Source organism: Hyalella azteca, unplaced genomic scaffold (assembly GCF_000764305.2).
Source record: "Hyalella azteca isolate HAZT.00-mixed unplaced genomic scaffold, Hazt_2.0.2 contig9035, whole genome shotgun sequence".
Classification (NCBI taxonomy): Eukaryota; Metazoa; Arthropoda; class Malacostraca; order Amphipoda; family Hyalellidae; genus Hyalella; species Hyalella azteca.
The window spans coordinates 1-14,875 of NW_025939115.1; the positions used below are offsets into that span (position 1 = coordinate 1).

General features: G+C 35.5%; 1 protein-coding gene across 1 annotated transcript in view; it reads left to right on the forward strand.

The window, feature by feature from the left end:
* The first annotated feature begins 666 nt into the window (after positions 1-666).
* The window catches only part of LOC108671782 (NF-X1-type zinc finger protein NFXL1), a 23,156-nt gene continuing 8,947 nt past the window's right edge, over positions 667-14,875 (forward strand). Inside the window, exons 1-15 of the mRNA XM_047881873.1 lie at positions 667-852; positions 2,472-2,571; positions 3,126-3,262; positions 3,497-3,621; positions 4,656-4,807; positions 5,801-5,837; positions 6,096-6,762; positions 7,440-7,578; positions 7,784-7,907; positions 8,778-8,906; positions 9,303-9,419; positions 10,803-10,925; positions 11,452-11,509; positions 11,732-11,735; positions 12,226-12,708. Coding sequence (XP_047737829.1) covers positions 738-852; positions 2,472-2,571; positions 3,126-3,262; positions 3,497-3,621; positions 4,656-4,807; positions 5,801-5,837; positions 6,096-6,762; positions 7,440-7,578; positions 7,784-7,907; positions 8,778-8,906; positions 9,303-9,419; positions 10,803-10,925; positions 11,452-11,509; positions 11,732-11,735; positions 12,226-12,708 — 2,510 coding nt within the window. The 5' untranslated portion in view covers positions 667-737. The remainder of the gene's footprint in view (positions 853-2,471; positions 2,572-3,125; positions 3,263-3,496; positions 3,622-4,655; positions 4,808-5,800; positions 5,838-6,095; positions 6,763-7,439; positions 7,579-7,783; positions 7,908-8,777; positions 8,907-9,302; positions 9,420-10,802; positions 10,926-11,451; positions 11,510-11,731; positions 11,736-12,225; positions 12,709-14,875) is intronic.

A 14,875-nucleotide genomic window follows, 5' to 3' on the forward strand; every position in this document is an offset into this window, starting at 1 on the left:
TCTGACCAGAAACTGGCGCACAGAGCTGGGATCGAACCCACGCCTCTCTGCGCCAATCTTGGTACTCTGAACTTTAACCACTAGGCCACCCTGCCTAGTGGGCAGGGTGGGCAGATCTTCTAGCTGTTTGAAGTAGGTAGGGACTAGGGATGTTGCACAAGCTATTCTTTATTATTCCTTTGTGCTTTGCCTCAAATGAGCATACATTTGAGGCCATTCGCCCATATTTGTCTTCAAATTCCCCAAATCCTGTGCTGAGCTACATGAGAACTGACTGCCCATAAAAGATCATTGATTAGCTTCCCATACCAAGAGGCTAATAACTCCACTAGCAACAAGTTCTCAGGCCCAACGGTCATCTATCAGGCTGACCTGTTGCTTCAAGTCCACTCAGCGTGGACACCCCATGAAGAAGAAGACCAGTGACTGTCCACTCTGGCAGACTTGCTCTCAAGTCCTCATATCCTTCATCATCCTGATCTTAATTATACTATTTATGTTTGGAATTTTTTAATTTTATCTTATTTTTCCTTATGTGAAATTTTTATGGAATTTTCACACTGATATTATGTCCCAGAAACTAATGTATTTGATTTACTGATAGTTACATAATGTTATATTATATGTATTAATTATATAGTTGGTATTATTTCAGTATATAGTACGGTATATATTATTATATGAACAATAATTATTTGTCATTATTATCATAGTTTTTTGCTTTCTGCAATTTCCAAATGAGTGGACGTAGCCAACATAATAGAGGCTGGGAGAATACAAATTTCAGTGGCCATGGAGAAGGCGTGCAGAAGAATGGTAGAGAAGTTCAGCGCGGAAAAGGAAGAGGCAGAGGTGAGTTATTGAGGACACTTATAATGAGGTTTTTGATGTTAAGTTATACCACTGTGATTACTTTTACTACATATTCAACAACTTTATGCAGTCTAATGCTGAGTTTGCCAATTAAAAAGATCAGGTCTGCAAACTGGAAAATTAGGCAGAAGCCACCCATGAATTGGACAAAAATGCATGTGAATTTTTCTAATTTCACCCATTCTTAACCCATTAATGCCGAGCGGTTCCATTTGGAACCAGCGGAAAGAAATTGATTCATAATAAAATTGTATGGTCAAATCAATATACTAGTGGATGCGTAGGTTTTATACACATCTTGGACGTGTTCTGGCAACGTTTGGTTCAGCTGCGCCGACTACTCCCTGCTCAGTTAACATTTAAAGATTGTAAGTNGGTTCCATATGGAACCAAGCTATAATTTTTCACATACAACGAAAAATAAATATATGAACATACTTTTTGCTTATTACCATCACAAATGATAATATTCTCACAAGGAACCGAAAAAAAATTCAGAAAATAATTCTCGTCATTAATGGGTTAAAGCCCTTTCTCGAGTTTCTAAGTAAAATAGCATAAATCTGGCATATTTTTCCCTGCAACTTTTGTAAATCTCCAGTGAAACTTGTTTTTACCTGCAATTTTGGATAAGTCTGCCCATTATTCCAGGCTTCTTAGATTTTAAGCCCAAAATGTTAACAGTATGGAATTAAAGAGGATAATAATTCATTATTAATTCATAGAGGCTATTGAGAAATTTATTAAAAACCAGTTCATTTTTTATTTCCTGATTTATTGTTAAATTTAATTAATACCTTATGTATGTTCATGTTAGATTGTTGTTATCTTTAATGAGTAATTATGGTTAAAATTAAAGTCTCTTGTTTGCCAATATGCCATTAGTATTGAGGATTTGTTGCCTGAACTTCAGTACCTAAACCATCTAAGTTTCTTGCCAAACCAATCTGGAATATCAGGTTGAGTTTTCCCAAAAATTTCATCAAAAAGTATCTTTTCATGGACAATTTAAAAAATTTACTGACAAAAATGAACTGTTTCTCTTAATATTTGCTGAAAGAAAGACAAAAAGTGGGTGAAATTGCCTGCAATCAAGCCTGTTTTTGTTTCATTTGTGGGTAGCTCCTGTGCAATGTTTCAGTATGGTTGCCAAATAATATGTGTAAATTGCAAAACTACGTATTGGAAATATTGTGTAAAATTTTCCATAAATTATAACTAAAAATTATCATTTTACTGATGATTTTCATATATTGTGGAGAAATTTTTTTTAAATTCATTTCTAAATAAAATAATCAAGGGCTATAGGAACAGGGAAAATAAACCACAAGTATGGCTCTTTTTTTGTCTCATTTGCAGGCAGTTTCTGCCAAATTTTCCACATTGGTCTTGAACTTGATGGAATAATGGATGGAAAAATTTTTACACATGCTTGGTCATTTTTGTTGCACTGACAAGTAGTAGCTTCTGCCCATTTTTAAAAACTTGGAACCATGACTTTAAAACATGTATGCTTTTATAGATACATAATACATGTATGAATTTTAATATTTTGTTGCATATTTTATAGTCTGATTAAAGTTATTATTACCTTCCAGGAATGAAGAGAGGTGCTAGCTCTGGTCAGACCTCGCACATCAAAAATGATACCGCCACAAGTGATGATGTGCAGAGTACAGCAGACAAAGCTGTGCAAGGGTTGGTTTAAAGTTTCATGTCTTCTATCATAATTTTTAAATAGTAATTTGTACACCAGAGGTAAATTTGAAATAAGAATTCAGTTTTGAATGAAATACAAATACAAATGTTTTTTAAATACATTTTTTAAATAAGCATTGAGTGGCAGGTCAGTAATCTTATGTTCAAAACCAATTAATATTTTCCATCTCTTTTGAACTTTGAAATTATTTTTAAAAAGTTCTTTGGAATCTATTTGAAATATTTAAATAATTATGGTCTCAAAAAGGATTACTTTTAATTTTAAATGAGTTTTCAGAGAGAATATTTATAGCATGTTTTAGAGACAAGCCCTCAGAGATGTGTGTACTGATAAAATCCATCAAAATAAAATGTATTTTCTTTATTTTTATGATGAAATTTTGTTAAGGTAAACCTCCAAAATACATATCCTTAGTTGAATTCTGTCATGAATTATAAAAATTAAATGTTTTTAATATTATTTCTATTAATCACAAATTTTGTGCTGAATCACTATCACATGTTGTCACACTAAATAAAAGCCCCCATTGCAGAGGATCCCGCAAGTATGAGGAGGCGTGTGCTCAAATACAGGCATCAGTTAATAAATATCTCTCAGAACATCCACTTGAAGATGAGGGCAACAGCGATGAAGACGAGGTTCCTCCTGAGCAACAAGATGGCCTTCTCTGTATGTTATTTGTGTAATTTTTATGAATTTTTTTTTTTGTTTATATATACATGTATATATATCATGCTTTGTCACTGGTATACTCTTGATTATTATGCTGCTATTGAAAATCAAAGTTGATCTCTCCTCTGAAAATAAGTTACATGTTTCATTCAGCATTAAAAATAATTATGAATTTTGTGCTTAAATTTGACAAACACTTAAACCTTTACAAGTAAATATATTTTATTGTAGCTCGAGTTCTGGCCGCTGCCTCTGAAGGGGACACAGCAGCAACGCTGGCTCACTTGCGAGACGCTCTGTCTTCTGGAGCTCTGACCTGCCTCATATGCATCCATGCTGTCAAGAGGGCTGATAAGGTACACCATATTTTTAATCCAGGGTTGTAATGATAAAAATAATTTCAAGCTAGTATAAACACGAATAAACAGGAATAAACAGGAATAAACACAAATAAGTTAATATATTCAGGCTATCACTGATGGCTTTTCAAGATAAATCCACCAATCACAGACAAAAAATTGACTGCTATGTGTACTTAACCCTCTACGGCTCGACATGAGTAACCGGAGCAATATTGTCACGCGCCTACTTCCCAAAAAGAATACATTCTAGTGAGCGCAAAATGACTTGCACTGATGGTTGCCGCCACGTACAACTTTAAAATCTTCTCTGTTGTGTACAAACGTCCTCAGGTTGCTACACGTACGACAACTTTAAAATGTTCTCTGTTGCGTACAAACGTCCTCAGGTTGCTACACTCAATAGTTTACGTATAATTTGCCGCCACGTACGGTAACTTTAAAATGTTCTCTGTTGCGTACAAACGTCCTCAGGTTGCTACACTCAATAGTTAGTATAATTTAAGTTGAAAGTTACGTTCCTGGAAGTGACATACGGCGATAGAGGGTTAAGTGAGTTTTGATTGCATGGCCCTTGATTTGAGAATTTCTCAATGAGTTCGGGCATATATAATTGATCAATAAGAGTTAATTCTGCATCATTTTTAAAGAAATTTGCTTAGTTTACTGTTTCAGTGGTTCATAATTTGATTATTTCTTACCATCATGATGCTTTCAAAGTGAAAAATCTCAGATTGTCAGAGTCATTTTGTTATAAAAAAATTTGTGAATGATGCCCTTTTTTTGCCCTGATATAGGCCACATTATTTTATAATGATATAATATTATTAGTGCTTATCTTTTATTTGTATTTGGCCTCACAGTATCATTGATGAAGCTAGGCCTGCTCCCTTTGCTTACAAAAAATCTTATTATATACTGAACCTTTGACATTATTTTTCCTTAGTTGTTATATATAGTTGATAGTTGATATTATAGTTGATATTATCATAGTTCTATTCAAATTGTTGATTAATTATTTTTAAAATCAGACCTGGAGCTGCAGCAAGTGCTATTCAGTGCTGCACCTCAACTGCATCCAGAAGTGGGCGGACGACAGCATTTTCCTGCGAGCCGAGCAGCAGCGACAACAACAACCTGACCACCAGCAACGTATAGACCACGCTGGTCTTCACTGGTCTTGGTGCGATATATTCAGATATTTTAATATTATTTCAGTCTATTCAAATATTTACTATTATTTCAATCTATTCAAATATTTCAATATTATTTCAATCTATTCAAATATTTGACTCGGAACCAAGTCTTACAAATTCATTAACTCTAAAACTCATAGGCAAAATCAAATATTTACTATTATTCCAATCTATTCAAATATTTTACTATTATTTCAGTCTATTCAAATATTTCAATATTATTTCAGTCTATTCAAATATTTACTATTATCTATTCAATATAAATAATTATCTATCTATTCAATTATTTAATTATCTATCTATTATTATCTATTCAAGAACAATAATAATAAATATCTATTCAATATGAATAACATTCAAATATTATTTCAGTCTATTCAAATATTTACTATTATTTCAATCTATTCAAATATTTTACCATTATTTCAATCTATTACAATATTTTACTATTATTTCAATCTATTCAAATATTTTAATATTATTTCAATATATTCAAATATTTTACTATTATATCAATTTATTCAAATATTTACTAATGTTTCAATCTATTCAAACATTTTACCATTATTTCAATCTATTCAAATATTTTACTATTATTTCAATCTATTCAAATATTTACTATTATTTCAATCTATTCAAATATTTACTATTATTTCAATCTATTCAAATATTTACTATTATTTCAATCTATTCAAATATTTACTATTATTTCAATCTATTCAAATATTTACTATTATTTCAATCTATTCAAATATTTACTATTATTTCAATCTATTCAAATATTTACTATTATTTCAATCTATTCAAATATTTACTATTATTTCAATCTATTCAAATATTTACTATTATTTCAATCTATTCAAATATTTACTATTATTTCAATCTATTCAAATATTTACTATTATTTCAATCTATTCAAATATTTACTATTATTTCAATCTATTCAAATATTTACTATTATTTCAATCTATTCAANACAGGACCGTGTGCTCCCTGTCCTGTGATGTTGCCCACAATGTGTGAGTGTGGTAAAAGTGGACCGACACCACACCGCTGCTACCGCAAGCTGTGGACCTGTGGTAAACCCTGTGGTAAACTGCTGTCCTGCCAGCAACACAGGTGGGGCGTGTGGTAAACATGTGGACATTGTTATCACCATCTGTTATCACGATACTGTTATCACCATCTGTTATCATGACTTCACCATCCAGGCCTATTCTTCAATGCCGAAGATACTACAGGTACTATCTGTCATGACTCATCTTTTGTTATCAGTCATCTTCTGTTATCATGAAACTCATCGCCATCTGTTATCACAACACCATAATCACCATCTGTTATCACGACACTGTTATCACCATCTGTTATCACGACACTGTTATCACCATCTGTTATCATGGCACTGTTATCACCATCTGTTATCACGATACTGTTATCACCATCTGTTATCACGACACTGTTATCACCATCTGTTATCACGACACTGTTATCACCATCTGTTATCACGACACTCTAATCACCATCTGTTATCACGACACTGTTATCACCATCTGTTATCACCACCTGTTATCACCACCTGTTATCACCACCTGTTATCACGACACTGTTATCACCACCTGTTATCACTGGTGCAGGTGCCAGCAGGAGTGCCACGCAGGAGAGTGCCAGCCGTGCCCCCGCACCAGCACCCAGCGCTGCCACTGCCACCGCAGTGCCACCCTCCGCCCCTGCAGCAGCCCTGCCTGGAGCTGCCACCAGGTCCTGCTTGCTCTACCTGCTCTACTTAGGCTGCCTGCTCTACTTAGACATTACCTCTGCTACTGTGGCAAGACCTACGACCCTCCGTTGGACCCATGGGTGTTGCCACATTCATGTGGCGAGACTTGTGGCAAGCCTCTAACGCCACAGTGTGGCCACAATTGCCTTATGCTCTGCCATCCTGGTACGTTGTGGTGTGGCTTGTAAAACTTGGTTCTCATCACCAAGTCTGATGTTTGATATATTATTTATTACTAAACTAAATTGAATTTATTTATAATTGTTTTTATATATTTGTCATCATTATTCCTATAGTTATTTATGACCAAACTATTCTGAATTTTTTATAATTGTATTTATATATATGTTATCGTTATTCCTATAGTTATTTATGACCAAACTGAATTGATTTTATTTATAATTGTATTTATATATATGTCATTGTTATTCCTATAGTTATTTATGACTAAACTAAACTGAATTTATTTATAATTGTATTTAAATATATGTCATCATTATTCCTATAGTTATTTATGACCAAAATGAATTGAATTTATTTATAATAGTATGTATGTATATGTCATTGTTATTCCTATAGTTATTTATTACCAAACTGAATTACCAAACTATGAATTTATTAAAATTGTTTTTTATATATGAATTTTTAATCATTACTCGAGATGATACTATATTTGACTATGACTAAACTAAATTGAATTTATTTATAATTGTATTTATATATATGTCATCATTATTCCTATAGCTATTTATGACCAAGCTAAACTGAATTTATTTAGAATTGTTTTTATATATGAATATTTAATTGTTAATTGAAATAGATTAATTTATTTGTGTTTACAGGACCGTGTGCTCCCTGTCCTGTGATGTTGCCCACAATGTGTGAGTGTGGTAAAAGTGGACCGACACCACACCGCTGCTACCGCAAGCTGTGGACCTGTGGTAAACCCTGTGGTAAACTGCTGTCCTGCCAGCAACACAGGTGGGGCGTGTGGTAAACCTGTGGACATTGTTATCACCATCTGTTATCATGACTTCACCATCCAGGCCTATTCTTCAATGCCGAAGATACTGCAGGTACTATCTGTCATGACTCATCTTTTGTTATCAGTCATCTTCTGTTATCATGAAACTCATCACCACCCGTTATCACCACCTGTTATCACCACTTGTTATCACCTGTGCAGGTGCCAGCAGGAGTGCCACGCAGGAGAGTGCCAGCCGTGCCCCCGCACCAGCACCCAGCGCTGCCACTGCCACCGCAGTGCCACCCTCCGCCCCTGCAGCAGCCCTGCCTGGAGCTGCCACCAGGTCCTGCTTGCTCTACCTGCTCTACTTAGGCTGCCTGCTCTACTTAGGCTGCCTGCTCTACTTAGGCTGCCTGCTCTACTTAGGCTGCCTGCTCTACTTAGGCTGCCTGCTCTACTTAGGCTGCCTGCTCTACTTAGGCTGCCTGCTCTACTTAGGCTGCCTGCTCTACTTAGGCTGCCTGCTCTACTTAGGCTGCCTGCTCTACTTAGGCTGCCTGCTCTACTTAGGCTGCCTGCTCTACTTAGGCTGCCTGCTCTACTTAGGCTGCCTGCTCTACTTAGGCTGCCTGCTCTACTTAGGCTGCCTGCTCTACTTAGGCTGCCTGCTCTACTTAGGCTGCCTGCTCTACTTAGGCTGCCTGCTCTACTTAGGCTGCCTGCTCTACTTAGGCTGCCTGCTCTACTTAGGCTGCCTGCTCTACTTAGGCTGCCTGCTCTACTTAGGCTGCCTGCTCTACTTAGGCTGCCTGCTCTACTTAGGCTGCCTGCTCTACTTAGGCTGCCTGCTCTACTTAGGCTGCCTGCTCTACTNATTGAATATGAAGTTATAAAGAAATATATATAAATATAATATAATGATGCTGTCTTATAAATTCTTTGGTCTGGCAATCATATTTCATATTACGAAATTTTCAAATTAAAAATTATTCATCATGGGCAACGTGTATTTTATAATGAGAAGAGAAATTATTTCAGAAAATAAAGAGAAAAAATTAGAAAATTAGAAATTAATAAGAAGAAGAAATTATTTCAGAAAAATTAAGAGAAAAAAATTAGAAAATTAGAAATTAATAAGAAAAGAAATTATTTCAGAAAATTAAGAGAAAAAAATTAGAAAATTAGAAATTAATAAGAAGAGAAATTATTGTAGGTGTGCGGGCGTGCGTTCCCGTGTGGCCATCACACGTGCCAGGAGGTGTGTCATGTGGCGGGCGGCTGTGCCACACAGTGCCCACTGTCTGCTGCCACGCGCCATTGCCCCTGTGGCAAGACTCCTCAGGTCAGTGCCTTGTGACTGCCACTGTGGCACTGCCACGTGCCACTGCCACTGTGGCAAGACTCCTCAGGTCAGTGCCTTGTGACTGCCACTGTGGCAAGACTCCTCAGGTCAGTGCCTCGTGACTGCCACTGTGGCAAGACTCCTCAGGTCAGTGCCTCGTAACTGCCACTGTGGCAAGACCCCCCAGGTCAGTGCCTCGCAACTGCCACTGTGGCAGTTTTATAATTCATACAACAATTATTGTATGGATGGCAACCTCTTGAAATTGTCTCCTCTACTCATACATTAACTGTTTTTGTATTAGTATTATGTATATATTAGCTCTGTAATGTTGTAGAATATTTATTATTTAAATAATAAGTCGTGATAATTGAGGAGGATTTATATACATGGCAGGTGGCAGGGCTGAGTTGCCACGAGACCGTGCCGCCGTGTGGCGACACGTGTGGCAAGCCGCTGGCATGTGGCATGCATCGCTGCGTGGAGCGCTGCCACACCGGAGCCTGCCCCCCGGTGGGTGAATTGTCCTTGTCACATCACATTCTTGTCACATCACGCTCTTGTCACATCACATCCTTGTCACATCACATCCTTGTCACATCACATCCTTGTCACATCACATCCTTGTCACATCACACCCTTGTCACATCACACCCTTGTCACATCACACCCTTGTCACATCACACCCTTGTCACATCACACCCNTGGCGCCCACATCTGAGCTAATGTCTTGCGTGATTTAAGATCTCTAAGTTGCGGCGATAATTTATGTTTATTTTTGTATTACCAGAAATTGTGATAAAATTTCAGTAATGATGAATAATATATATTAGTCATCATAGGGTATGTGAATCCATATCAGAGGCGCCTAACAAAATCAATGTATTCGTAAATCACAGAAGCGAACTAAGATCGTTGACTTTTGGAGTTACAACAAATTTTCCTTGGTTCTTCTCAGCAATCACTATAAATTAGTTTAAACAATTTTGAAGCATATATGATGTTCAAAGAATAATTTTAAAAGATATTAAATAAAATCCCATGTTTTGTGTCATTAGATGGGCTCCAGACCAGTGATAATATTTTAATAGATAATTTCAATCCCATTTTGATAGAATCGAATGTTTAATTTGACACCAGCTCGGGTCAGATCAATATGACTGTTCATAGAGATATTAAGATAAGAAATTTAACTACCATTTGAAATTAAGGATAAGAAATTTAACTACCATTTGAAATTAAAATAAGAACGATAAACTCTACCCTGGCTAGTGGCGCCTGAGCCTCTCTTTGTAAACAAGAAAATCAGGTTCTACAATAACCAGGTCACAACTACCGTACTGTCAAGTACAAAATAAACTGAACCGCTTTATAGCCCAACTTTTGTGCCGTTGTAAGTGAGACCAGTAATTTCTTTTTTAATATTTGTTTCTTGCATTTTTGAGTTAAAGACTATGATGTTACCGTGCTAGCGGGTTTAACAAGCACGTTGTCACCTTGCGAGACTTATAATAAAGAACTATTAATCGTATTATATATACCCTGTCTCTTATACACATCTAGATGTGTATAAGAGACAGGTGTAACAAGGTGAGTAGCTACAGCTGGTGTAACAAGAAAGTAGGTAGCTAATGAGATTGTGATTAATCAGTCGCTAATTAGCTTGTTTTTAATCAGATCAGTCGTTTTGATTGTTTTTGATCAACAATCTCATTAACACCGAGTTTGTTTTTAATCAGTTGCAAATGAGATTGTTTTTAATCCGTCGCTAATGTGGTTTTGAGTAATCAGTTGCTAATGAGATTGCCATTAATCAGTAGCTAATGAGATTGCCATTAATCAGTTGTTAATGAGATTGCCATTAATGAGTCGCTAATGAGATTGCCATCACTGCAGTGCTGCACGGGAGATTGCCCGCCATGTGAGCTGCCATGTGGCAAGACGCTGGCGTGTGGCAACCATAAATGTGGCAGCCGATGCCACACTGGCCCTTGCTTCCCTTGCCACGTCACCGTCCAGGTTATTAACTAATTAATTAATAATAATAATAATGACTAATTAATTAAGGTAATTAATTAATTTAATTAGGAGAAAATCCAATTGCTCGTATATTTTATTGGTATTAATATTAATTAATGTGTTAATGGGTGAGTAATGTATCTATTGATAATTATTAATTAATTTATTAATATTCATTAATATAAAATAACGTATTAATGGTCAGTAATGTATTGATAATAATTGATTTATTAGTATTAATAAATATCAAATAATGTGTTAATGGGTGAGTAATGTATTGATAATAATTAATTTATTAATATTCATAAATATTAAATACTGTATTAATGGTGAGTAATGTATTGATAATAATTAATTAATATTGATTAATATCAAGTAATGCATTAACGGGTGATAATATATTAATAGTGACAATGTATTGATAATAATTAATTTATTAATATTGATTAATATCAAATAATGTGTTAATGGGCGAGTAATGTGTTGATAATAATTAATTAATTAATATTGATTATATGTGGCGCAGGTGGCATGCGCGTGTGGTGGCAGCAGCAAGACTGTGGCATGTGGCAGGGAGCGCAGCAGCAATTTTTTTTAATCTATTGTATTAAACGTTGTTTTGTCATCGTTCATGTCATCTCACGTTGAATTAACGTTGAATTAACGTTTTTTAATCTATTTTATTAAACGTTTCGTCATCGTTCATGTCATCTCACGTTGAATTAACGTTGAATTTAACGTTTTTTCCTTGAATCTACGCTGATTAAACGTTGTTTCGTCATCGTTCGTCTCATCTCACGTTGAAGTAACGTTGAATTAACGTTTTTTTAATCTATTTTATTAAACGTTTTTTCGTCGTCGTTCATGTCATCTCATGTTGAATTAACGTTGAATTTAACTTTTTTTAATTTATTTTATTAAACGTTTTTTCGTCGTCGTTCATGTCATCTCATGTTGAATTAACATTGAATTACCGTTTTTTGTTGAATCTACGCTCATTAAACGTTCTTTTGACGGCGTTTAATGTTTTTCTTGTGTACAAAAATTATCGTAAAAATTTTTCATTTGTTTGTATCATTTTTTCATTCATTTCATTTATTTGTTCATTTATTTCATTTATTTGTTTATTTATTCCATTTATTGTTTTTTTATTATCTCTCAAAAAAATTTCATTCTTTGTTTATTTTCTCTCTCTTAAAAAAATATTTGTTGCGTGCTCTGGGACACAAAATAATTTAAATATTAAATTAAATAACAAATTTTGTCATCAAAAGTTATTTAATGGCACAACTTGCGACAGGTGCCACGTAGGGGAGTGCCCACCATGCCACGAGGTGTGTGGCAGCAGGCTGCCAGACTGCCACCACACGTGTCCAGCAGAGTGCCACTCTAGCGTGGCAGTGCGCGTTGTTGACACCCGCAGGAGGGCGGGGCCCTGGGAGGCCGTGGCCCCGCCCAGGCTAGAGAGGCGCCGCCTCCCCTGCCCCCCCTGCAAGGTGCCGCCCTCCCCTCCCTCTCCTTCTCCTTCTCCCACTCCTTCTCACTCTCCCTTTCCCTCTCCCTCTCCCTGTCCCTCTCCTTTTCCCTCTCCCTTTCCCTCTCCTTCTGCTTCTCCCTCTTCTCCTCCCTCTCCTTCTCCTTCTCCCTCTCCCTTTCCCTCTCCTTTTCCCTCTCCCTCTCCCTGTCCCTCTCCTTCTCCCTCTCCTCCCTCTCCTTCTCCCTTTCCCTCTCCTTTTCCCTCTCCCTGTCCCTCTCCTTCTCCCTTCTCCCTCTCCCTCTCCCCGTCCCTCTCCTTCTCCCACTCCTTCTCCCTCTCCTCCCTCTCCCTCTCCTTTAGCATATAATATCTAATTAATTAAGTACAATCTATTAATAATTATTTAATTAATTCTAATATAGTAATAATTAATTAGTTAACTTTAATCTAATAATAATAATAAATTAATTAGAATCTGATATTAATAAATTAATTATTTATAATCCGATATCATTAAATTAATTAGTTATAATCTAATAATAATAAATCAATTTAATTATAATCTAAAAATAATAAATTGAATAATTTTAATCTATTAATTATAGTTTAATAATAATATCTAATTAATAATATCTGACTTACCTTGATTAAAATAAAGTACTGAAATGAACTTTTGTTATTGACCAAATAGTTATTTTCAACCATTATTTGCAAATAAATTCTTTAAAAGTCCGACAAAATGGATAATAAAAAATTAATTAATTATAATCCAATAATAATATCAAATTAATAATACCTGACTTGCATATTTAACCGAGGTCTCCTTGCTCGGAACGTCAGTTTAAATCTCAAATTTATATGTTAAAATATAATTTTAATGCATTTTGAGCGCTTTTAATATTAATGGCGAATAAATTTTTAGCCAAATGCTTTGCCAAAAAATTATACCGCATAAAATACACGTGTAATTCTTTGGCACCTTTGATGATATATTAGGTATATGGTATATTCGCTTGTATATGGTATATTATTCATACTATTCCGATGGTATATTAGTTTATTCGCTTGTTCAAGGTCCAGCTCCTTCTAGTAGCAGGAGCTTACCTTGATTAAAATAAAGTACCTACTGAAATGAACTTTTGTTATTGACCAAATATTTATTTTCAACCATTATTTGCAAATAAATTCTTTAAAAGTTCTCAAATTTTTATCACATCTCTCTGGCTTCATCTCACTCTGTCAGTTTCGAATTGCTTCAGTAATTTCGCTTTTTCAACAATTTCGTTGAAATTCTTGCCTTCGTAGTCCTGTAGTTAAGTAGTCATGATGGTAGCAGTTTTTTGTAGCCAGATTATTGATTATCTTATCGTAGGTTATGATTGTGTATGTAAAACTTTGCTTAATAACATAACATAACATAACAAAATGTTTAAGAACTTTACTAGCGCTCCCACTTCAGACTTTTTTGCCTCAAATTGAACAGTTAATTTGGGTAGAATGTCACTGTAGATGACATGACACTGTTAGATGACACTGTTAATGAGTTTAAACAGTGTAGATGACACTGTGTAGATAACACAGTGTCATCAAAAGTGATACAACTACTACACACAGTGTCATCTGTGTAGATGACACAGTGCCAGTTAAACAGTGTAGATGACACTGTGTAGATTTCACAGTGTCATCACAAGAGATAAAACAGTGTCATCACAAGAGATAACACAGTGTCATCTGTGTAGATGACACTGTGTCATCACAAGAGATGATACAGTGTCATCACAAGAGATGACACAGTGTCAGTTTAACAGAGTAGATGACACTGTTAAACTGTCACTGTTATGACAGTTTAATGGGCTTAATTCAACACTGTAAATCAGCTATTACCTTTACTGGCAAAACTTTAATGAGGAAAGCAGCTTTCTTCATACCGTCACCATCAGTTGCTAACCACATTACACTGTACACTGTTAGAAAAAACGGTGAAAAAACGGTCCCACCGGCATCCTAGTGGCCGGTCGCCCCGTGAAAATGAACGGTTTCGCCGTTTTTATCAGATGTTTTACGGATTTCTAGCGTTAAATTGGAATAAAAACGGCGAAACGGTGTTTCTTTTCACGTGCCGACCGGCCACTGAAACGCCGGTATAACCGTTATCGGTCATTTTTCTAACAGTGTAATTCTTTCAACAAACTCGAAGAAAATGTTTCAACATCCGCGTTGAATTGTTGACAGAGGCTTGCCAGAGTGTCGCACAATACGAGTTGGTAGATATTTCTTTTGAAATACTTTTTTTTCTGTAACCACCTCGTCGCCAAACGTAATATTCTAGACTTATACTTTCAAAAAAAGTTAAGAGATCGTAAGTTCATCAGCCAATCATTGACGGCCTTTCAAGCAAAATCCACCAATCATAGACAAGAAAATAGAGCGTAAGTAGTTACGTTCACTTAGCGAGTTTTGAAAGTATGGCCCC